This window comes from Schistocerca piceifrons, chromosome 4, assembly GCF_021461385.2.
Source record: "Schistocerca piceifrons isolate TAMUIC-IGC-003096 chromosome 4, iqSchPice1.1, whole genome shotgun sequence".
In the NCBI taxonomy this organism is placed as follows: domain Eukaryota; kingdom Metazoa; phylum Arthropoda; class Insecta; order Orthoptera; family Acrididae; genus Schistocerca; species Schistocerca piceifrons.
Window position 1 is genome coordinate 191,155,814 of NC_060141.1, and position 25,255 is coordinate 191,181,068.

At 39.3% G+C, this 25,255-nt stretch overlaps 1 protein-coding gene across 1 annotated transcript in view; it reads right to left on the bottom strand.

The window, feature by feature from the left end:
* Positions 1 to 25,255, bottom strand: part of LOC124794945 (centromere-associated protein E-like) — a 622,348-nt gene that overhangs the window by 73,101 nt on the left and 523,992 nt on the right. Inside the window, exon 19 of the mRNA XM_047258659.1 lies at positions 11,020 to 11,130. Within this exon, the coding sequence (XP_047114615.1) occupies positions 11,020 to 11,130 (111 nt within the window). The remainder of the gene's footprint in view (positions 1 to 11,019; positions 11,131 to 25,255) is intronic.

Consider the following 25,255-nt stretch of genomic DNA (forward strand, 5'->3'; position numbering starts at 1 on the left):
TAGTTTTTTGAATCTTTACAAACATCTATCAGAAATATTAAAACTTTTGACTACTGAAGGTTTGAAATCGTCAGAAATTCTGTCATAATTTTATAGTTTCCTCTATGTTAATTTTCCTTTTGATACACAGATCCATTCATGCAATCTTAATTTTCTATAAATTCCAACAAGAAATGAAACCTTCAAGTATGTGTAACATATTGAGGTACACATCAACAAAGGGCAAGTAAATTATAGAAGTGTAAAATGTATATTGTGTTAATGATAACATACCACTTTACTGCATAAATGATATTGGTCCTTAGACTGGCTAAATTTAAAAATAAACTGAAAATACAGTTGCTACTTTGGACAAACTGGCTGGTGTCTTAGCTATATTAAATAGCTTCTGTTTATTCCTATTGGTAGCTTAATATTTACTAAACTATATTATCAATATAATGAAACTGATAGATAGCTACTTACCATAAAGATGACATGCTGAGTTGCAGACAGGCACAACAAAATGATTGATAGACATTTAGCATTTGGCCAAAACCTTCTTCTTAAAGAAAACATACATTCATACAACCAAGCACACCTCACATTCAGATGACTGCTATCGCCAGCAGCTCAGACTAGAATCACCTGTCACACTGAACAAAAGTAATGTGCTGGAGTGGGGCAGGGAAGGGAGAGGGATAACAGGGTATATGGGAGAGGGAGGGGGGGGGGGGCGGGGGAAGAGAAAAGCGATTTCTGACAGAGAGAACAGGGAGTAAAAGGCAGTAGGGCAAGGCTTCCAGTCCTAGTGTTGGGAGGCTGTGGGGGAGGGTGTGGGGGAGGGGAAAATGGTTATCAGAAAATGACAATGGCAGATAAGGGAGAAAAAGGCCAGTGGGTGCATTAGCAGAGAGCAACACATAATGAATGTGATGGGATGTGAAACTGGGAGAAGGTACAGGGCAGAGGTGGCGAAAATTGTTGTGCGGAGAGTGTGGGAACAGTAGGCTACCACATGTTGAGGCCAGGAGAATTTTGGAAATGAGAATGTATTGTAAAGATTACTCCCATCCACACAGATCAGAAAAACTGATAATGTTGGTGGTTAGACATGTCTTTTGATACCTGCCATCCCTTTCACCCCAAAAAATCCCTCTCAGGCAGCCTGGCCACCTGGAGACATTATATCTGCAGTGGCAAGAACTGCTTTGCCCATATGCTCAAGGTTTCACTAATGACTCCACAGACACAGTCATCCAATACAACCTTGGACTGGAACAGCTGAATCACATCCTTAGTCAGGGCACTGATTATCTGTCATCATGCCCTGAAATGAAAGAAATCCTACCCAAGAGACATGCCATCCCTCCTAAAGTGATGTTCCATTACCCACCCAATCTCCACAACATCCTAGTCCATCCCTACGCCACACTCAGTCCCAGCCCCATGCTACAGGTATCATTTCCCTGTAGAAGACCCAGGCGCAAGACCTAACCAGTACACCTACCCAGCACTTTCTGTTCCAATCCTGTCACTGGCTTATCCTACCCCATCAAAGGCTGAACCATATGTGAAAACAGCCATATCATATACCAGCTCTGGCACAATCATTGCATTTTGGTATGACAATCAGTCAGTTGCCCACCTGGACCTCCCTGTGGCACAATATGCAGCTGAACATAACATGGTTGATTTCAATGGCTGCTGCACTACATAAGTCATATCCCCTTCACAACCAATTTTTCTGAATTGTGTAGATGGGAGTTACAACACATTCTCTGCTCTTGAAATTGCCCCAGCCTCAACCTACAGTAACCTACTGTTCCCATACCCTCAACTCAACAATTTCTGCCACCTCTGTCCTACACCTCCTTCCAATTCACATCCCATCACACTCATTGTGCACCACCCACAGCTAAAGCGCTCACCAGGCTTTTTCCCTTTTCTCCCCCTCTCCTTTCCTACTACCCATCTCCCCCACCGTTCTCCTCTCACCCAATGCCACCCAACACAGCACCTGGCAGCCTTGTCCTGCCAAATATGATCACTGCATGCTCTGTCAGACAGCACTCTTTTTTTGGCAGGAAGCTGAATGTGTAATAGTATTTTTGTTGTGCCTGTCTGCAGCTCAGTGTGTCATGATTACAGTGAGTAGCAATCCATCCTTTTCATCACATTGTTGATATTCCTACCTTGACTTTCTATTATTTGACTGTAATGATATTACTGAAAAAGCAAAAAAGTGGTTACCTACATTTGTAAAAACTGAGACATATTTACAGTGCATTAGTGTTTTACACGCATCTTTACAATGAGCACTGCTACTTGCTATGTAATTAGTTAAAGAGACAGATGAAGCATGGATTGAATAGAGACTTGTACTTACTCCACGTATGGGACTCACTAGAGGTGAGACATGTTAATAATTTGTGATGGTTATTAAACCAACCAAGATATAAATGTATATTAATACAGTCTAATGCTTGATGACTCAGTTGGCTTAACAAAGTTTAAATGTTTATACAAGAAATGGTATAGTGGTTTCCTGTTGAAGTGAAAATATATCATGATTGAACTGAAAGTATTCTACGAGTACCCAATTATTTCAAAAGTAGAGCCTTTTAAATTCCTATAACCAGCAATAGTATTCAGAGAAGAAGCTTTTGGGAGATTGATGTAGCTGATTATCCAGGAAGAGGATCGGCTAGACCAGTCACATAAGAGGGAGGTGTGAATTGTGAATGCAATACAGTTTCACACTGCTTCTGGTGTCATCAAAACATTAGAACGTGGCAACCTGAGTGACAGGACTTGAAGAAAACAGGAATTTTAAGATGTAAATGGGAAGAAGATATTTTGAGTTGCCATAGCAACCAGGCATAACAAGATACGAGAACTGTTTTGAGTAACTGGATAAGTCCAAGAAACCAAATGGAATAAAGTTGCAAATGCAACACAGTGAAAGACTTAAGAAAGTAATAATGTCAAAGGAATGGAGAACAGACCTTAACATTTTAGACTAAGAAGAGTTACGCTGAGAATACTTCAACTAAGAAGATATGGTGTGGACAGTACACAGCTCTCACACACATCGCAACTGATGCTGATGCAGTAACCAGCCTTACATCCACTGACGCTGGTGCCAGTGCTGCTCACCAGAGCTGACTCCACATCTGCTTGCTGATGCCGAACCCAATGTTCAATGCCGTCAGTGCCAGTGCTGTTCACCAGTGCTGAATACGCATCTACTCACCAATGCAGTTAGAACTCTATGTCGGGTGAGCTTAAAACAACATTGTTTGAGTATAAAGTTGAATGAACTGTTGAAATAGACTGCAAAATTGTAGTCATTATAAGTAGAGTAGAATTTTTTTAATGCTCACAAGGTCAAAAATGTGTAAAGTTATGGATAAAAAAAACAGCAACTAGGAGAAACTTCAGAACCAGCCATGGCTATTAAAGTGAGTAGGGAAATGCAGGACTGGTCTGAATTAGTGAATTTAATCAAAGCTCAGAATGCCCAAATTACTACTTTAAGTAAAAATTTAGAAGCACAAAGGGCAGTTTTAAATGCTCAAAGTCTTAAGTTGGATTCAGTGAATAATCAGTTCAATGCTAAGTTGGATGACCAGAAGGCAGATTCAGTAACTATTAAGTGAAAAGCTAGAAGCACAGAGTGAGGTTTTAAATTCTAAATTCGAGGCCTTAAATGATAAAGTTGAGAATATGAAGTTAAATGTAAAGGGTGAATTAAGTAATTCTTTGACTATCCAGATGAATCAAATGTTTACTGGCCTTTGTCAAAAGCAGAAGCATCAATTTCAGATTTTGACACAGAAGTTAGCATTTGATATTGAAGATAAATGTAATAATGTAGAATATGAATTTAGTGAGAAGTTAGGATCCTTTCAAAGTATATATAATGTTATGTTTGATGCAGTAAAGCAGAGATTACACACTTTAAAGGAAAGTGTTGAGAAACAGCACAAGCTAATTCCTATAGTCCAATTGCAGATTACAGGTGTCAGTACACAAGTTGTCAGTTCATGAGTAAATAATGTAGGATGGAATTTCAAAGAGAATACATCCAGCTTTGATATTACAAGTGTATGTAACTTGGAGGAACCATTTGAAAAAATGATAGATCAAGGAGTTGCCACAAGAGTAACCTCCACAAACTTTTTGACTATTGCTTCTTAAAAATTTAATAATACCAGTAAGGTTATAGGCAACTTGTGGAAAGGATTCAAATTTATCCAGGATAGAGTAGAAAACAGAATAACTTTACCTGATGTTGTGTTATGTAGTAAAGTGGTGATTGTTTTGCCGTGTGGAGACTTTCACAAAAGATTTAATGAGAAGTACTGGTTTGCACTTGCTCAAGTGAAGTTAATATCAGATCCATGGGATCTGGGCAGAGTCACATTTATCTCCCAGGGACATTAACGTTCTGTGTTAACGGGTGGAGTAACGTCCGCCGGATTCCTAGTTGTTTTCAGTGTTTCTTCTGTCATAAGACTTTCCTGCACCAAATTCCCCCAACTTCTTGCACTATTCCCCTACTTCTTACACTATCCCATTATCTCTCAATTACAGTTTAACAGAGAAACATACCAATGAGGAACTGTGATTATGTCACCCAAAACTGGTCCTGGTATGTGACTGAGTCATCCTCAGTTGTTAGAGGATTGTGCCCACTAAGTATTTGGAATGAGTTGTCCTTGGTTGTTAGAGGATTGTGCCCACTAAGTATTTGGAGTAAGTCATCTTCAGTGGTTAGAGAGTAGAGAGTTGTGCCCACTAGGAAATTTTATAGCATCGTCCTCGGTTATTCCAGGGGTGCCCGTGCCTGTCTTCATGACTCGTCCCATGTTATCCCAACTTATTTTGACTTGCTAGGTGGCAACATGAGATGGAAATAGGTGCGCATATTACCCCTGAGGTAAGATAGACTAAATCTGCCTAGCTAGCCAGTCTCTCCTGCTCTCCATGTATAGTTAGGTCTTATTTTTGCCTAGCCAGCCAGTCTGTCCCACCATCCACGTATAGTTAGGTGTTATTTTTACCTAACCTATTCTTTGAAGGTAATCTCTTCTCCAGTTTGCCTTGAAAACCTGTGTGTAGAGGTCTAAATGGAATCCACATCATTAATGGAGTATGTTCTATCGATATGAGATGTTGTTATAACGACTCTGATAATGAATTTTTTGAAAGCTGTCTGGTAAACCCTTATTTTGCCACATATTTCTGGCTAGACAGGGAGAACCATAGCTAGCACATAAATTTTAAAATAATTTCAGAACTCATGAGATTACTAGTTTCATACTGAAGGTAATATGTTCAAGTAAAAGTTAAAATTTATACTTTTTGGAGCATATTCATTTTGATAGACTCAATAAGATATTAAGTTCATATGAGATATAATATTGTGTGAATAATTAAATAATGGTGATAATAGGATACATAATTTAGTACTTAATACTGAAGATTTTTTACCTTTTATCAGGTGTAATTTAGATGGGAGGGTTTGTATTGATTTTGAAAGGGGTGGGTAGTGTAAGTACAAGTATGACTAACACTAAACACACATCACAACTTTAAAACACCCCTTGCAAACAAGTGTGACTGATTATTCAACATTTGCCATTCCATAGGTATTGCTAAGATTTTCTTCAGGGACTTCGAGGGTGAAGGTGAAAATGTCCTTTCTGTAAGAGATAATTAACACCATACCTCCTCCGGCTTCTCACTCAAGTATTGGAGAAGTAGGGATCCTGGGGAAGGGGGGGGGGGGGGGGGGGGGGGTGGGAAGGGTTTCCTCTCTTTGGGGCTATCTTCTTTCACTTCTTTGCAACCATTTCTACTTTTTCCTTTTTTCCTTTCTTACTTCTCATTTGAGTATCCATCTATGTTTCCCTCTTTCCATATTCAACTACTTCTATCACAGAAGTTCTTCCTAATTTCCGTGGTATGGCGGGACTGAACCTACGTTAAACAACCTCACTCCCATTCACTCTTCAGTCTTCTCCTCTTTCCCTTTCCTCTTTAGCCATTCACGCATCTTTTCATGCTACATAGTTGTGTTTATCTTTATACTTTACTTCTGTATGCATCCTCTTTGGTTTGAAGCTGGCACAGTACTTACAGTAGAATATCTTTGGCTTCCCTCTAACAACCATGCCTCCATCCTTGCTACCCTCCCTGTTTACCTTTCCCTGTTGCTTCATAACCTGGGTTGTGAGTAACTGAATCCACTTTCCCTTCTTCCCTTTTTTCCCCTCTCTCCTCCCTGATGAAGGAACAAAGTTCCGAAAGCTAGGAATGTAAATTTTCAGTTCTGTTTTGTGTGTCTCTATCGGCTGTACTGAGCTGAGGTAAGTACTGGCCAGCCCCTCTATCTCTTTGTTAGTATTTGTTTCACATCTTATATGAGATTTTCCATTAATCATTTAGTATTAAAAAGTGAGTGTGAAGTAGATTTTTAATTTTTCCAGAGAATATTTAATTATAGTGTAAATAATTATGTATACTAGACCAATGAACCATGAGGCCTACCCAGGTAGGAAAAAAAGGGGGGGGAGGTGCACCCATAATGAGTACCTTGGTACAAAGGACAACAAAAACGAGCAGGAAGCTTTAAATATTCAGCAAACTAGATAAAGAGGTGGCAGTGTCATATCTCATGAAGGAATTCAAAATATTTACTACTTGGCAGAAGCATATAGAGGAACTATGGTTCAAGTTTAGACTTAGCAAACACTGGATGGATATGTACCTATAAAATAGTTCACCATGACTGTGAAATAACAGGAATAAAACAGTTCATCATGGGTGTGAAACAGAAGAAGTAAAACAAAGCATAGTGTTGAGATGTGCTAAATGAAACGTGTTTGTATGCCAAAAGGGCACTGTGTGATGTGTTTAATAACAGACACTTACAAAAGACTTTATCATAAAAACTCAAGAAATTCTTGCCACATGAAAAAGCTATCTATGGTACCAAAGTAAGTGTTTATAACACTCATGAATGACACAGTAACTGAACACTACTTTCAATTGTCCTTTTACAAGGAAGAATCCATGAGTACTGTCCCAGTTTAATTTTGCCCACTGCAAAGTCCAAAGCATTCCAAAAAAGCAGTTGAGTTCATAAATGACTAGGTACAGAAATCTGTCTAAAATTGGAAATTGACAAAACTGACATTTTTACAGTAAATCTAAGTGTACATTGAAAGGATAGGTATTAGTTGTGCCATTCATTGAAATTTAGGTTGAACTGCTGGATGTCAGTAACTTGCTGAAACAGTAGATCAGTGCAGGGTCTTCAGGCCATCCTCAGGTGCATACCTGTGAAAGACCCCTGAGCTCCCCTACTTAATGCCTCACTCACACATGTATGGTGTACCCAGATGTCATTGCACATGTGTTGTTGGAGCACCATCTGTGGTGAAAGCTTGCCCCATTGATATCTGATCAATCATCTTCACATGATAAAATCACTGACTGACATGGGCTATGTAGAGGATGAAGTTTTTCTATGACAGGACACCAAGCAGTATCTAATTGGAAACCATGTCCCAACTGATAAGAGCCTCAGTCATTTTTCCATTGATTCACTGATAATGGAGTTCCAAAAGTTTGAAGTATGGACCACAATTTTTGTTTCATCATATTTCAGTGGACAACCAGAAGAAATACAGTAATTTGTGATAGTGACTTTGATGCTTGGAGGAGGTGAGGATGTTGCTTGTTCAAATGGCTCTGAGCACTATGGGACTTAACTTCTGAGGTCATCAGTCCCCTATAACTTAGAACTACTTAAACCTAACCAACCTAAGAACATCACACACATCCATGCCTAAGGCAAGATTCAAACCTGTGGCCGTAGCGACCGCACAATTCCAGACTGTAGCGCTTAGAATCGCCGCTCGGCCACGGCCACCCCGGCTGGCAGTATGTCGCTGGTGTTCCATTATGTTATCTTGAACATTGCACCTTTTTTGCTCTAAATTTGATTCACTGAATTCACATAAAATCTTATAAACTCCTGCCCTGTGCAGCTCTACATCATCTTTGACTGCTCCCAGAAGTGCCTATCTTTTTGATGGAGGAGAAAAGATAAGTTCAACCTTGTTTTTTCTTAGTTCTTAGTCTATTTTCACAGATACATGTACAATATATGGCAGATAGGCTATCATTTTGAAAGGTTCATCCTCTTTCTTGTTGTGTGAGTGCAAAAGGGGGGGAGGGGGGGGCTAGGGGGCTATGGGAGCTATAGCCCTCCCCATGGAGTATCGTATTAAACTGGATAAAATGACTTCAGAAATCAGCGAATATATTACTCCAACAGATTCAATCTTTTTTTATATATAATAATGTAGCAATATAAGTTGGAATGCACTCCAGTCACATTTTAACATAAGAATAAGAGTGGAAAAAATAGCTTACTACATAACCAATAAATATCATTTAACTTAAAATAGGCATATTATTATTTATTAATACACATTTTTTACCCTGAACTCCAAAACAATTACCAAAAACTACTTTAAGCAACACCAAATTTTACCATTTTGTCAGAAGAGGACCCCAACTCACCTTTTGTTGAGCCATATTCCATTCCCCCAAACCCCCTCCCTCTCCTCCCTCCCCCCATCCCCCCCCCCCTCCACCCCCCCTTGACCGACTTGTAGAATTGCCCCTGAATGCTGTTATATCAAACCCAAACCTGTTGCTGATGATATGTAGCATGTTCACCTGAGGCACTTTTGTGAAATGAGTAACAGCTTCAAAACTGATCAATAATCATTGCTTTCCAATTTAAGTGATTTAAGATTACTCATAAAATGAGTATAATTTTTCATATTATGTGAATATTTGCTTATAATGTTCAGATATGTAGAACAGTGTACTTCACAAAACGAAAAATTATAGTATCCTATAACATCAATAAGTTACTGTTGGAATCAGTCAACTCATACAAATAACTGGGTGTAATGCTTTTCAGGGATAGGAAATAGAATGATCACATAGGCTCAGTCAGGGATAAAGCAGGTGCCAGATTTTAGTTTATTGATGTAGTACTGGGGAAATGTAATCACATAGATAGCTGACAAATCATTCATGCAACCCATCCCAGAATATTGATAAAGTGTATGGGACCCATACCAAATAGAATAACATGGGATATTGAATGTATACAGAACAAAGCAGCACCAATGGTCATACGTCTGTCTGATCCATGGTAGAGTGTCACAGAGATTCTGAAGAAACTGAACTGGCAGACTCTTGCAGATAGATGTAAACTATCCTGAGAAAACCTACTTACAAAGTTTCAAGAACCGGCTTCAAATGATGACTATAAGAAATACTGCAGTGCTCTATGTATCACTCGCAAAAGGATTGTGGGGACAAGATTAGGTTAATTACATCACACACAGAGGCACTTAAACAATTGTTCTTACCACACACCATACCTGAATGGAATGGGAAAAAATCCTAGTAATTGGTACACTGAGATGTACCTTATGCCATGCAGCTCATACTGTTTTGCAGAGTATAGATATAGAATAGGTTTGAGCAAAGACACCAAGTATTTGTCAAATAATAGGCAGCTGCTCCAGTATAGTTCACAGTAGCTCAAAGATACACAATTGCTTAATGGATCTTTGGCATTCCTTACAGCCCAGGTGGAACTGAACTACATGGTCAATCTCTTAATGATCTGTGTCAGTAGACAGATGCAAGTCAAAAGTTCTTCCATTTTTCTCACCACATACTTAGCTGATTCTTATCTTGTGATACACTGAGTTACATAATAAAACAATAATCTTACTAATATAGTTCTCCCATGAAATTGGAGTGATACATTATCTTTATACACTTTGAGCATTAATATGTCTACATCTACTAGTAAGTTACAGAGAGCTGCACTCTCCATAGGCAAAATGTTGCTCTTTGGTGATGACCTCTCATCAATACACAACAAGAGCCCTGATGAATTTCCTCTGCTATATCCACTGTAAGAGGAAATACAGCCTCTTTGCTGGAGCTCACAAGGTCCATTTTTGTGGTGACACAGTTGTGGGAGCAAAGTTAAGACTTCTTCTGGACATAGTCACATTGTATATAGATTTCTCCTTTAAACTTTTAACAGGTCATCAAGCAGAAGTTTCCTGTGGCACCTATACCACAAGCTTGTTAGTAGCTGCAGTTTGTCATGTTGTAGCTTTATTGTCTAACCTGTTCTTTTTGGCCTGTATCACACCATCCACCCAGTACCAAAACAATGAACATAGTCCTGCATCTATTAAACATAGATATTACATACCCCTGGACAGAGAATCCAATTCATACCAACTAAACTGAATTTTTTCTCTTATCAGTGCCAAGCTCACTTTGCATTCAGTGTTATTTGTAGCACCATTAATGAAATGCACAGTGCATGTTTGTGTGTGTGTGTGTGTGTGTGTGTGTGTGTGTTTGTGTGTGTGTGCCTATTTTAGCACAGAAAATTATTAGTATTTAGTGAGTTACATTCTCAACAAAATTATCTGCTTTCCACCAATTTTTGATATCTTGATTATTTCAAATACTATTTCATGTTTTGTCATTCACAAGTATTCATGTAACACATATTGGTCACAGCCCTGTTGTACTGTTAAAGAGGACGTTCACTTTTTCTCTTCATATCTTTAAAAAATGCATTCTATTTTGTATTCTGTCACATAGGCAACAAATGCTACATTCTTAATAGTCTCTCACCTCTTTCATATTACCAGCTCTAACAGGATGGCTTGCTACATTTCTTAGAATACTTTGGGACTTTCATTTCCTGTACTGTAGTCTGAAGCTGTCAAACATGAAATAATTTAAAACATCCTTCCACTGTATAGGAGGTAAAATCTGGATTAGGACAAGATAGCCTGATGCACAAAATGAAACACTGAATACCCAGCTATTTGGTATTTAGACCTACCATGCATGCAAGTATTCATCCCACCACCAACTGCCCATCTCGTTTACAATTCCTCTCACCTCCGAGGTCTTCTTTTGCAACTGATGCTGCAGTCTCCTAACCTCTGCCTGCAGTACTTCAGTTTCTCGTTTTAATGAAGAAGAAAACTGGTCTGCAGTTTTCTGAAAATACTGCAAATATAAAATATGATGAATTGAACTTATTGGCAGATTACCTTGAATAGCACAAAAAAATGGAAGTGTGAATTAACAAAAATAGAAAATAAAGTTCATAGATTGAACACATCACCATTAGTTTGCACCAGAAATTGTCTCAAAGATGAACCCTCTGTCAGACACAGATAGAAACAATTTTCCACTTACCAAGTAGGATATACATCAACCGCGTACTTCCAGGTATGCTGCTCAGTTATTGCTTCCATTTTATGCACAATATTTCAATGACTGACTCAGTCATCTCCTCCAAATGCTATGAGTTATGCTGGTGTGTATACTTACTGCCTAGATTCATTGAGTGCATATAACAGCACAATTAACAGCACTTGGAAAAGACAGCTGGGTTGGCTGTCAAACTATTATGCACAAAGTGGAAACTACAACTCAAGTAAACACACAGAAGTGCAACATTAACCAATCGTGTCAATAAAACCTCAGAGATCACAGCATACACGTTGTCAAACAGGAAAAAGAAGTTACACACAGACACTCACTTTCAAACCAGCAGTTTTTTTCAACTGTAAGTTAATGGGAAGTGTTGAAGGGACTGATTCAATTCTCAAATTATGTTAGAAAATCTTCCAAGACACAAGCTGAAGGAATATCAACATTGGATTTCTCTCCTACATTGTCTTGTTGTCCCTCAATTAATCATTATCCTCAGTGACTTCCCTTCTTAATTATTAACACTATAATGGAACCATTCAACCATGACATTGACACCTGTGTGAATGATATGGGATATGGTCCCTCTTAACACCTTCCTGTTGGCCAAAACTTTTGATGGCACCCATCAATGAATATTGAGAATTTTAAAACTACATCTGTACAGACAGAACCTGTGATACAAGTACTAAGTGCCTCCAGGTAGACTACACTGCTGCTCTTTGCCACTACAATGTTGCTCTTTCACTTGACAGTAGGCCATCTGGCATCAGAGAGTGTCAAAGAGGTTGCCAGTCTACAGGTGCCTATGATATCATCACAGGTTCTGCTTGTACCGGTGCATTTTTAAAATTCTTGGTAAAGGTTGGTGGGTGCCACTGAGGGTTTTGCCAAACTGGGGGTCTTAGGGGAACTTTTACCATTTCATTCATGCATGTGTCAATGTCACTAACACACATATCACACCATAGGAAAACACAAAATAGGAACTCTGAAAAAGGATAAGCACCCTCAGCTGCTTTGGGTCATTTTCAAATTCCATTGAATGTTTTTGTGCAGTCCCTGGTGGTTCCAACCTGCTCATGAGAGCAAAAACTGCAGTCACACTGTGCTCCAAATGGGCGCAATCATGTCTGATATGGATGCAGCCCCACAACATCCTTAGGGAAGGGTTGAAATGCCTGAGGGTGTCAGAGCATCAAAAGTTGTTAAGAAAGTCTTCCTGTTATTGATCATACTGTTTACTGTTGTTTTCATCTACAAAATGTGTGGGAATAAATGACCCAGGAAAGTGATTGCTTCAGTGACACCCTTTAGGCACCATCTGTGGCCTTTTCATCCTGCTTCTCTGTGGTGGTGCGTCTGAAAAGTTTTCCTCAGCTAATCATAAGGAAACCTTGTGATTTCAACACTGGGCATCACTGTTCTCACCTCCGTGACAGAAGCATCAAAGGAAGGGGTGGGATATGGGTAAAAGGGGGTGTGATGATGTTCCAATCATGTGACACATCCACAGTGGCATTGAGTAGAATTGTGGTGAAATTTGGTGCCAACATAATATCATTGACATCAGACATCCAGAAAGGTTAAAATATGCCATTTTCAGGCCTCTCTACAAAAAGGGGAAAACCACAGATGTCAATAATTACCGGCCATTATCCTTGCTTACAGCATTTTCATAAATCTTTGAGAAAGTAACGTACTCAAGAGTGGTTAGCCATCTCAACAGTAATGGGATACTTAGTAAATCACAGTTTGGATTTCAGAAATGCTGTTCCACTGAGACAGCAATACGCAATTTCACTGCCCACATAATAGAGTCTTTAAATGGTAAAATGTCACCAGTAGGAATATTCTGTGACTTATCCAAAGCATTTGATTGTGTGAACCATGGCATTATGTTTGAGAAATTACAATTCTATGGTATAAATGGAACAGCATATGAGTGGTTTATATCATATCTAGAGAACAGGAAGCAAAAAGTCTCTTTATATGCTTCAAGTGATTCAAAGGAGTTTGCTACTTCATCTAACTGGGATGAAATTACATTAGGTGTTCCACAAGGTTCGATCATGGGTCCCCTCCTGTTCTTGATATATGTGAATGACCTCCATTCTTATGTGAAACAAGATGCTGAACTGACACTGTTTGCTGATGATACAAGCATAATTATTAATCCAGTAAAAGAAAGTCGGATAGAAAATAATACAAATAAGGTCTTTGGAAAAGTTATTAATTGGTTTTCTGTGAATGGACTTGCTCTGAACTTTGAAAAAACACAGTATGCCCAATTTTCTGCTGCAAAAAGTATAGTTCCTCAATAAACATAACACATCAAAAGAAGTCAGTAGCCAGGGTAGAGCACACTAACTTTTTGGGTGTACATATAGATGAGAATCTTAATTGGAAAATTCATATTTTGGATCTCCTAAAGTGACTAGGTTCAGCAACTTTTGCAATCAGAATAAATGCCAATTTTGAGGATGTAGAAATTAGTAAGTTAACATACTTTGCATACTTCCACTCTCTGATGTCATACGGAATAATATTCTGGGGCAACTCAACACTTAGGCAAAAGGTATTCACTGGTCAAAAGAAAGTAGTTAGAATAATGTGTGGGGTTCATGGTCACACATCTTGTAGGTATCTGTTTAAACGGTTAGGAATTCTTACAACTGCTTCACAGTACATTTACTCAGTAATGAAATTTATTCTCAACAACATGGACCAGTTTAAAATCAACAGCGACATTCATGATTACAATACCAGAAAAAAGAAAGACCAACACTATCGTTTACTTAACCTATCTTTGGCACAGAAAGGGGTAAAATATATTTCTATAAAACTTTTTGATAAATTACCAGATGAAATAAAATGTCTGACAGACACAGTAATAGTTTCAAAAACAAATTGAAATCATACACGTTCCACATCATAACGGTTTTTCCGTGCTATTGATCAATGGAACATGTAACAGACTAACTAACTAACTCACATGAACAGCTGAGCTGTGGACTTTTTTGCAAGTGTCAACACCTTGCTGTCTGAAGCACCTTCGAGCTCAAGTTGATGTTGGAGGGTGTCGTGCTCTTACACCATTACCGACAAAGGTTGAGACAAATTTCAAATTTAAGCGGCGTTTCAAAAAAGTGATCCTTCAGTTCTGTTGTGCAGTATATTACTGAATGGTTCTGCTTTTCACATAATCTGCACAGAGTACTGGAACATAAATTAGGAAAACTAAAGTATGTTATCAGAGAAATTGCTCATTGAGAAGTACAAATATGTCATGTTACTATTAAATATCAAGATTTCCCATTCAGTCTGCTAATTAAACAATACAGATGCAACAAGGCAAGGAAAGCATTTCTGAAGAATAGAAATTTGTTAACATCAAATATAGGTTTAAGTGTCAGGAAGTCTTTTCTGAAAGTATTTGTATGGAGTGCAGCCGTGTATGGAAGTGAAACATGGATGATAAATAGTTTAGACAAGAAGAGAATACAAGCTTTCGAAATGTGGTGCTACAGAAGAATGCTGAAGATTAGATGGGTAGGTAATGTAACTAATGAGGAGGTACTGAACAGAAATGGGGAGAAGAGTAATTTGTGGCACAACCTGACTAAAAGAAAGGATCGGTTGGTAGGACACGTTCTGAGGCATCAAGAGATCACCAGTTTAGCACTGGAGGGAAGCATGGGGGGGGTAAAAATCATATAGGGAGACCAAGAGATGAATACACTAAGCAGATTCAGAAGGATGTAGTTTGCATTCAGAAGGATGTAGGTTGCAGTAGTTACTCAGAGATGTAGAAGATTGCACAGAATAGAGTAGCATGGAGAGCTGCATCAAACCAGTCTCTGGACTAAAGACTGCAACAACAACAGAAGCAATAAATACGAAGGCAGTTTCTTAGTTTTTCAAATGCTCATGCAAATGTGTATAGTTTTCTAAAACCCAGAAATCCTGCTATAGAAGGTGTGTGACTACTACAGGTACAAATGAAAGTGGTGAGAAGAGTACAAATAAACTAGCAAATATTCCTAATAAACATATTCCCAGAAGCCAATAGTTTCTCCAAGACAGTGTACTCACAAGTGCAGCATGCAAGTGTTACAAAACTATTGATATCTAAGGCTACATTTATGCTGCAGCTTCATTGCTGGCACATCACAGTTGGTTATTTGAGTATGATACTTTCATCAGTGTGAGGTGAAGAGTGAACTCAAACAAACCTCCTGTAGGTCAAGTTTTGCATCATGGCAGTAATATGCAACCAGTGATGCTGCAGCATATATGCAGCCTTATACTCCAAGTACCAGTTACCGCAGCCAACAGCAAATGCAGTGTGCACATGTAGAAATCGAAGTGGTTGTCATAGCTTGAAATATGTTTTCAAATGAAGAATTAGCAGACATCCACTTCACATATGTGCATGCTGATGGCAATGCATGGGAGGCAGCATGATTTTATCTTGAAACATATCTTCAGTTAGAGCAGCCAGAGAACAGAGTGTTCACATCGTATCGTTAGCACTTGTACAAGATGATTTTATTTAAACCCAACCTGCAACATGCTGGTAGATTAAGAAGAGTGTAAACACCACAAATGGAGGAGTATGTGTATTACAGAAAATGGACACAATGCCAGCCACAATGGTCAGGATTGCTGCAGCATAGCATGTTTCCCCTCCAAAATATGGCAGAGTTTGCATGCCATCATGCGGCAGTTGAACACGTACCATGTACAGATGCCTTGGCTGCGCCTGTTGCCTTCAACCAATGAATCTTTACACAGTATGGGAATAATCCACAGTTCTTTGTGCACATTTTATTTACAGATAAATCATGTATTACATGAGATGGTATTATGAACATCCACACCACAACACACACATATATGTGCTTATGAAAACTCACATGGCAGCTACTGAGATGAAACATCAGCAAATATTTTCCATTAACATTTGCTGATAGCGTCACATTTCCTACCTGGCTGATTTTCTGGATGTGTGTACCTTCATTTCTTCCAATACAAGTTAATCAACTATTTGGATTATGTGTGACCTTAAGATTCCATGGCAAATCAACTGTTTGTACTGTTGTCAGCAGTCTAGCCAGGTGCTGTCATTTTTGTAACATATTTCAACAGTATACCTACATAATGAGCATCTTTTGCTAAATGCTGTCTGCTTTTATTGTCCCTCACCCCTTCTTCCATCACCAGGCACATGCCACGACATGTGGAGTTGTGGTTGTATGTGTGTGTGTGTGTGTGGGGGGGGGGGGGGGGGCAGTGTCAATGGATTCAATGGATGCTGGGTGCGAACTTTAGTCCCTCAGTAGTCCCGTGGCCTGTGTCAGAAACAGAAGTCACTCTCATTCGTTGACACTGTTATTCTGTTTGGCTGAGTGCTGGGTCCTAAGCTTTGCTGAGAGTGAACCCAGTGTCTCTGTTGATCAGCCACTCATATTTCAGTAGCCTCCTTCAGAAAATAGTTTCACAATGATGAGGTCAGTCTTAGCACTTCTGTTTCTTTATACTTCCTGGAGACTCCTGTAGCAATGTGGTGTTCTGCACACAGATTTTTTTGGTTGCTTAAATTCAGTGTGTCTTCTGTGTTCCTTGCATCTTTCTCCAGTTGTCCACACAGTCTTCCTGATACATGCCTTACCGCATTTATGTAGAATATGGTAAACACCTGCTTTATGGAGCCACAAGTCAATTTTCACTGTATCTAATAGGGCTCATGTTTTTAGATGCAGATAGAAAATGCATTTAATGTTACCTAAAGCCAAGATTCTGCCAATTTTGTTCAATACTTTGGTGACATATGGCAGATAAGCCATTATCTTCTCCTCCTCTTTGTTTTATGTCTGCTAGGTTCATACTTTCAGCCTGAAAGTGCATCAGATTTGTCTCTCCCCCAACCCATTCTTCTTGAAAACTCCCAAGAATTAGATGATAATGAACAAGCCCTCTGTAAGTGGAGTGTGAGCAATTCCTTAGATGGTGTATCTAGTTACCAATGTGTGTACCAGATCTTCTGCCTTACAAGTGCCAGGCTAGCTCTTCTTATGATCCGGTGAGCAGCTGAGGTTTTTATATGATGAGCGATCTTTGTGAATGTTGCTTTTATGCTGTGGTCATGGAACCTTATCAGGAAGGCAAGAGAACTGAGTAGGCACTCTTTCCTGTAACAAAGTTTATCCAACTTCTTAAATCTCTAATGCATTTCCTCTCAGTAGAGGAATCTGATGAGTGATTGTAGGCTTCTCCATAAAATCAACTGTTTATATTGTTGTTGTGTGTCTAGCTATGTGCAGTTTTTTTCGTAACTGAATCAGCCTCATGAGGAAATAGACCGGTCATGTGGCCAAATTAGTTCGGGAAAAGGTACTCAACTTTGCACCAACACTGACTGCTATACATGTTGCAGATTTCATCAGTGGTACAGAACAAGTAATTTTCATACTCCCTAGTGAAGATGTGGAAGAGATATGTTGAGAAACATACTCACTCATTAAAGCCATCCTACTGAACATGAACATCACGAAAGAAGAAAGAGCTGTCATTTGAGAACTAAGGAGTGATCCTGAAATAGTCATTCAACATGCAAACAAAGAAAATGCCTCTGTACTACTACCACTGTCTGGGTGCAATTGCAAAATGTATGACCTACATGAGGATCTAGCATACAGAAAATTGAAGAGAGAACCAATCAACAAAGTGAAGAAAAAATTATTGAGCATCTGCACCAGTCTCTGCTGAAGGAAATCATCAAGAAGCTTTGACCACGAGCTACTGCACCACTGATGCTCTATGGCTTGCCAAAGGTTCACAAATGGGTTGTTATGTCCTACTGTAAGCAACATAGGTATACCAATATACCCACTGGCCAAACATCTAATGGCAATATTAAACCCCTAAGTCAGTAAATGTCAGCACAACATCAGGATCTGTGTACATTTCATTCAACTGGTGCAGGGACTATGCCTGCATGACCAGGACCTTATACTGACCTTTGATGTGGTATCCCTTTTCACGGGGTGCCACTTGCTGATTCCCTCAAGTTAATCAGGAAGAAATTCATTCCAACAATGACTAATCTCATTGAATTTGTCCTCACTTCAACATTTTTTCCCTTCAATGATGACTATTATGAACAAACTGATGGTGTCGCCATAGAGTGCCTTCAGTCACTACTAATTGTGGAATACTTCAAAGAGAAAGCTCTGGAAGCAGCTGCACTAAAGTCTACACGCTTTTTCAGATTTGTTGATGACACTTTTGTGCTGTGGTCACATGGGAGGGAAAGACTTCTGGAATTCCTCCAACATCTGAACTCTTTGCACCCCAGTATCAAATTCAACATGCATGGAAGAGAATGGCAGCTTCCATTTTTTAATGTCTTAGTTAAGTGCAGAATGGATGTCACTATAGGACACAGTGTGTACAGGAAAGCCACCCATACCGCATTGTATCTCCACACTGCCAGCTGCCATCATCCATCACAGAATGAGGGTGTGCTACATACACTGGTACATGGGGCCTGCACAATATCTCAATATCTGATGAAGAAAGCATAACAGGAGAGCTTAAACACCTTAAGCACATTTCAGGAAGAATGGATATGATGAGAGACAAATCTGATGTGCTTTCAGGCAGAAAGTAAGAGCCCAGTAGACAGAAAATGAAGAGGAGGAGAAAATGCTGGTTTATATGCCACCTGCAAAATATCAAACGAAACTGGCAGTCTCATAGGTTGATGTAACATTATATGCATTCATCCATCTCCAGAAACACAAGCCCTATTAGACATGGTGCAAGATGACTCGTAGCACCATAAACTAGATGTTTACCATATTCTGTGTAAATATGGTAAGACGTATATTGGGGAGACTGTGCGGACAATTGAAGAAAGATGCAAGGAACACAGAAGACATGCCAAACTTAAGCAACTAACAAACTCTGTGGTTGCAGAACACTGCATTCTGCACCTTCAGATGAAGTAGGAAGAAACAGAAGTGCTAAGACAGACCTCATCATTTTGGACTGTATTCTGAAGAAGACTATTGAAGTATGAGTGGCTGATCAACAGAGGCACTAAGGTCACTCTCAACAAAGCTTGTGACCCAGCAACACAGTCAAGTAAATAACAGCATTGGCTGAGAGTGACTTTGGGGCCCAATGCAGGCCACAGGGGCACTGAAGTACCAGAGTTCCTGTCCAGCATCCAACATGCTATCTCCCCCCCCCCCCAATTACACCACCTGCTGTGGCATGCAACCAGCATTGGAGAAGAGGTTGGGGGGTGATAAAAATGTAACAAAAGATGCTCATTCTACAGATATCACCTAAAGGAGATAGAAAATTGAAATATTGTGTTATGAAAATGACTGCACCCAGCTAGACACCCAACAACAGTACTAATAGTTGAGTGATGTTCATCATGGTGAAAGGATTCCTATGTAGCACATTCATGATGATGTACCAGCATACTTATATGTGGCTGTTTAGACACGCATAGTGCCTCCCAGATGAACCCACTAAAGGTTTTTGGGTGAGAATATTTATAAGCTTTGGCGTATACTAGTCCTGTTGACAATGCATTGTAGGTGGTTTACAATACATTTGGAACACACCTAGTGTTTTTGAACATGTACAGTCATTGATGAAGAGACATCTGAATGCACATGTGTGGTGGCCATGTGGAATACTTGTTTAATGTGTTTGTCATCAAGTGTGTACCTGCAGTTTCTATCATTGGGAACTTTGTTATACACTGTTCACATAATACTCTGTCATAACATGTCATATTGGAGAAACAATTGGTTTCCAGAATTACATTTATCAGGATTATTTGCTTGTTTAATTGTACCCTATCCACACCTTTTGTTTGTACCTGTAATAGTCAAATACATTGTACAACTGGAAAAATGGTTTTAATTTACTGCTATCGGACATACAGACACACTGTTTATTGCATCATCACAATAAAAATCACAACCCTTATGTACCAGGCAAATGCACAATCTCTGTACCAATCTTCAAAAGCACTGAGCTCATCTTATGTGAACAACAAGGTTTGAAGCAAACCATTTCAAAATAAAAACAAATCAGGTTACATTATGTAGAATTTAAATGTCATGAAAAAAGACAATCAGTTACATTTCTTCAGTTTCATACTGATCAGAGACTGTCCCTGATGGTAATAGTTATAAGCACTGTACAAGGCTCTCTTGTGTGACCTATCTACTGCAAAAGTTCAGCAGCCATATAATCAAAACACTGCTGCTGTATGCATATTGTGCATCCTTCCACTCACAACTGAATCCAAAAAATCAACCATCATTAAGAGCTTCTTAAGAGTGTAGTTTTCCTGATCAGTAATGAACAGAAATACTTACAGAAATAGTACTATTTAATACATACTTAATTTTAATTGACATTGGTGAATTTGCATGTGACATAAAGTTAGCCCCTGCCCCAGGGGAAGAGCAGTAAGTAGCACAGCCACAGTGTGGGCTGAGTATGTGAGAGGGGAAATGTTTTATTGTTTGCTTCCAGTACTGATAACTCACACCAATCAGTCACCATAGTATAAATATTGACACAGAAGTAATATGGTTTTGTGAGCGTATATTACAGAGATGGTCATCTTCAAAAGGAAGGAAGGAAGATTGTGTTTAACATCCTGTGGACACTGAGGTCATTAGAGATGGAGCACAAGCTCAGATTGTATCGTGGATGGGGAAGGAAATTGCCTGTGCCCTTTGAAAAAAACAATCCTGGCATTTGCGTGAAGTGATTTAGGGAAACATGGGAAACCTAAATCTGGATGGCTGGATGCAGGTTTGAACCATCATCCTCTCAAATACAAGTACAGTGTGCTAACCATTGCACCACCTCCCTGGTACAGTCATCTTCAAATTCTGTACATATCTGTAGTAAGGAAATATGATTTGACCATGTTTCATATTACATTATGCATTTAAACATAAGTACAATAACTGTTACTAATCAATTAATGATCCATACACACAGGGAACACAACAACACTTCATCAGGCAATTACAGTGTCACAACTTTGGAATCACTAAGGATGGTAGTAATCTGAAACAGAGAACCATCGACACAAAGTATTCTGAATGTGACAATTTTTAACAATCAGTACTTGGCAGGTAATTTATCATGCCCTTACTACATCTAATCTACTGTGGGCTCATAACATGATAATTTATGCAGCTTACCAATTAATAATAAGATTGGTACATATGCGACCCAAGGTTCCATCCCACATTGTCAATACTGGCTCGTGAGCAAAAAAGTTTGACTACTAGTGGGCTAGAGAGTTTGCAGGATGAAAACATGAAACTTATGCTTGCTATGAGCTCTCAAGAAGAAGTTATTGAAGTACTAAAAAAATGACACAGAAATATTAAAGGAACAATTAACTCTACTCAAGTGAGAAAATTGTGACCTAAAATGTAAGAAAACGAATTTTTCTAAGAAAATTAATGTGATAGATCATAACAACAAAAGCAAGTGATACATTTGATTATTCATAGAACTAGTGGGTTGCAACTACACAAGAAACTCCCATGAAGTTTCAAAATCAGAAAATTAATGTAATTTGACAAGTGGAACATACAATAAGAAGAAAATGCGTGACACAGAAATAGAGACCATAGTTTAATAATTAATTTCCTCTTACAGCTGACCCAAGGCCAAAAAAGATGGTAGCACCAAATTCTGCAACACATGTTTGCCTATGAATTGGGGCACATCAATGGAACAAACATTTCAACAACAAGTTTAATTGTAATAGACCAGGAACAGTGTTTTAAAAATAAGTAAATTTTTAAGCAATATGTGCTTAGCTAAGGCAGTTTACATTTAAGTAGGTTAGGCTCCCTGTCCCCATGAACTATGGACCTTGCCAAGATTGGGTGGCTTGCATGCCTCAACAATACACAGAGACATACGGTAGGTGAAACTACAGTGGAGGCTTATCTGTGGAGAAAACAGATTGATCAATAGTTCCCGAAGAATGGCAGCAGCCTTTCCGGTAGCTTTAGGGGCAGCAGACCTGATGATTGACTGATCTGGCCTTGAAAATTTAACCAACCAGGTTTCAGTGTACTGATATTGTCAATGGCTGAAAGCAAGGGGAAGCTACAGCTGTTATTTACTTTTCCTGAGGTCATGCAGGTGTACTGCATTGTTTAATGATAATGGTACCTCATGGGTAAAATATTCTGGAGGAAAAATAATCTCCCATTCCAATCTCTGAGTGGGGATTACTCAGGAGGATGTCATCCTAAAAATAAAACTGGCTTTCTACAGGTTAGAATGTGGAATGTTCCATCCCTTAATTGGGTAGGTAGATTACATAATAACAAAGGGAAATGTATAGAATGAAGTTAGATGATTTGGTGGGAATTAGTGAAGTGTGATGGCAGGAAGAACAAGGCTTCTGCTCAGGTCAGTAGATGGCTACAGCGTAAATTCAAATAGGGGTAATACTGAAGTAGGCGTTATTATGAATAATAAAATAGGAATGTAGGTAAGCTATTGTGAACAGTGCAGTGAATGCATTATCACAGCCAAGGTAGACATAAAGTGAACACCCGACACAATAGTACAAGTTTATATGCCAATTAATTCTATGGATGATTAAGAGACTGAGGTATGTGTGATGAGATTAAAGACATTATTCAGATAGTTAAGGAAGATACATAACTGAAATTCAGTAGTAGGAAAGGAAGAGAAGGAAAAATGGCAGGAGAACATGGGCTGGGAAAGGGAAATGAAAGATGAAGCCACCTGGTAGAATTTCATACAGAGCATAATTTAATAACTGAAAACACTTGGCTTAGCACTTTGGAGATGAGCAAAACAGCTGCTGCATCATGTGGATTATACTCAAAGAAGATGAGTGATGTAGCACTTATGTTGGCCATTTCTCAGCTTTGTAAATGTATTACAGCATTTACATTACATCAGTAGTCTGTATAATGATGTTCTATGGCACTTTTAGTATCACAAAAAGACTCAAATGGTATCTCATTCCACTTGTATTGGCAGCTAACAAACACAGACATCATTGTGTCTTACATGCTTTGTGTCATTCACATTCCCCTTTGCTGCCATGTGCCATGCCTCACAATGTCACATCCAGTGCAAATGACAACTGCTGTCTACTATACATTTTACATTTATATTCAAGACAGAAAGAGGCTAACTTAAGATCCAGCTGCCTAGAAGCTGATAAAAAGAAATTTCATTTCATAGACAAGACCATTTGATGTTTGTGAAATGGGAAGACATTAGAGACATACTTTTTTTTGATGACAAAACACAAAATGACTACATTCAGTGTCACTGTCAAAATAAGATTAGGATGATAGAGAAGAAGCGACCTGCCTGTCTCTTTGATTACAGCAAAAACAAGGCTGGTGTGACCACAGTTACTGCAGTTTTGAGAGGAAGCTAATGAAGTGGTGGAAGGATTTTCACATTTTCATGACAATGATTGCAAATTTTGAATCAGATTCAATCAGCCCTCACCAACACAGTCCTGCAAAAGCATGTCCATCAGACCCAAACCTCCATCCGATACCTTCTCTCCGTCTGTAAAACTCTCCTTCTGTTCAATCCCAAATTCCTGTATTCCATGTCGCACACTGAAACTATTGCTCTCCAGGAACTAGAGTCACATGCACATCACATCAAAAAACTCATTAACCTGCCTTGGACTACCACTACCCACAACCTCCATAACAGCTTCAAAAACTCCCCCCACATCCCCTCATAACTGACAAACCCTGCCTCATTTACCCCACCCTCAAAAACTCCCACCCACCACCATACAGAATCCAGAACTTAAACAGATCTGGAAACAGTCATGAACCTTTCCTCCAAAAGTCTTAGCCCCACGGATGCATCAGTCCTTTCCAATGACCTACACTTTTGCACTGTTCCTACATTCAGTCATGCTGGCCTTATTGAAGACCTTCTCCTTCTCCCATTTCCTACAGTGAATACACATTTTCACCACCAACCCTACCACTCAGATTCAACTGAAAACCAGTGTTGAAACCTGCCTGACTTAGTTCACTCTTCCATACAAATGTGAACCATCCCCATCATTACCCAAAACCCTCAATATGCAAGTTAACCTTACACCCACAGAAAGAACCACAATCACAAGCACCTAAAAGCTTATCTAGACCTTGTAATACCTCTTGTTGGCAATGGTTCCACCACCATGGTTTCGAACTTCAAGGATTACCTGGTGGAAGGGCTCCATCAGTTGTCAGATTCATCCAACTAAAATCCCTGCCACTGTGAGCCCATTCCAGAAATACAGCAGGATCTCCAGTCTCTCCTCAAACTCTTATGCATGTCCCAGAACCTCTCCCTTCATTTCTACCACTGCCTGCACTCCTACCTTCTGTATGTTTTCTAAAGTCCATAAACCAAACCACCCAGGATGCCCCCTTGTGGCTGGTTACTGTGCCCCCACTGAGAGAATCTCTGCTCTCATAGGCAAACACCTCCAGCCTATTACCCATAACCTACCTTCATATAAAAAAGACATCAAACATTTCTTCCATCAACTCTCCACAGTTCCTTTTCCTTTACCACACAGTGCCTTGCTGATCCCTATTGATGCCATCTCCCTTTACACTAGTGTCCTTACTGACCATGGCCTTACTGACACTGAACACTACCTTCTCCAGCGTTTTACCAATTCCAAACCAAAAACCTCCTTCCTGGTCACCATGACCAGCTACATGCTCATTTACAATTATTTCTCCTTTGAAGGCTTCATCTACAAACAAATCTGGAATACAGCAGTGGGCACCCATTGGCACCATCCTGTTCATGGCCACCTGAGGAATCCTTC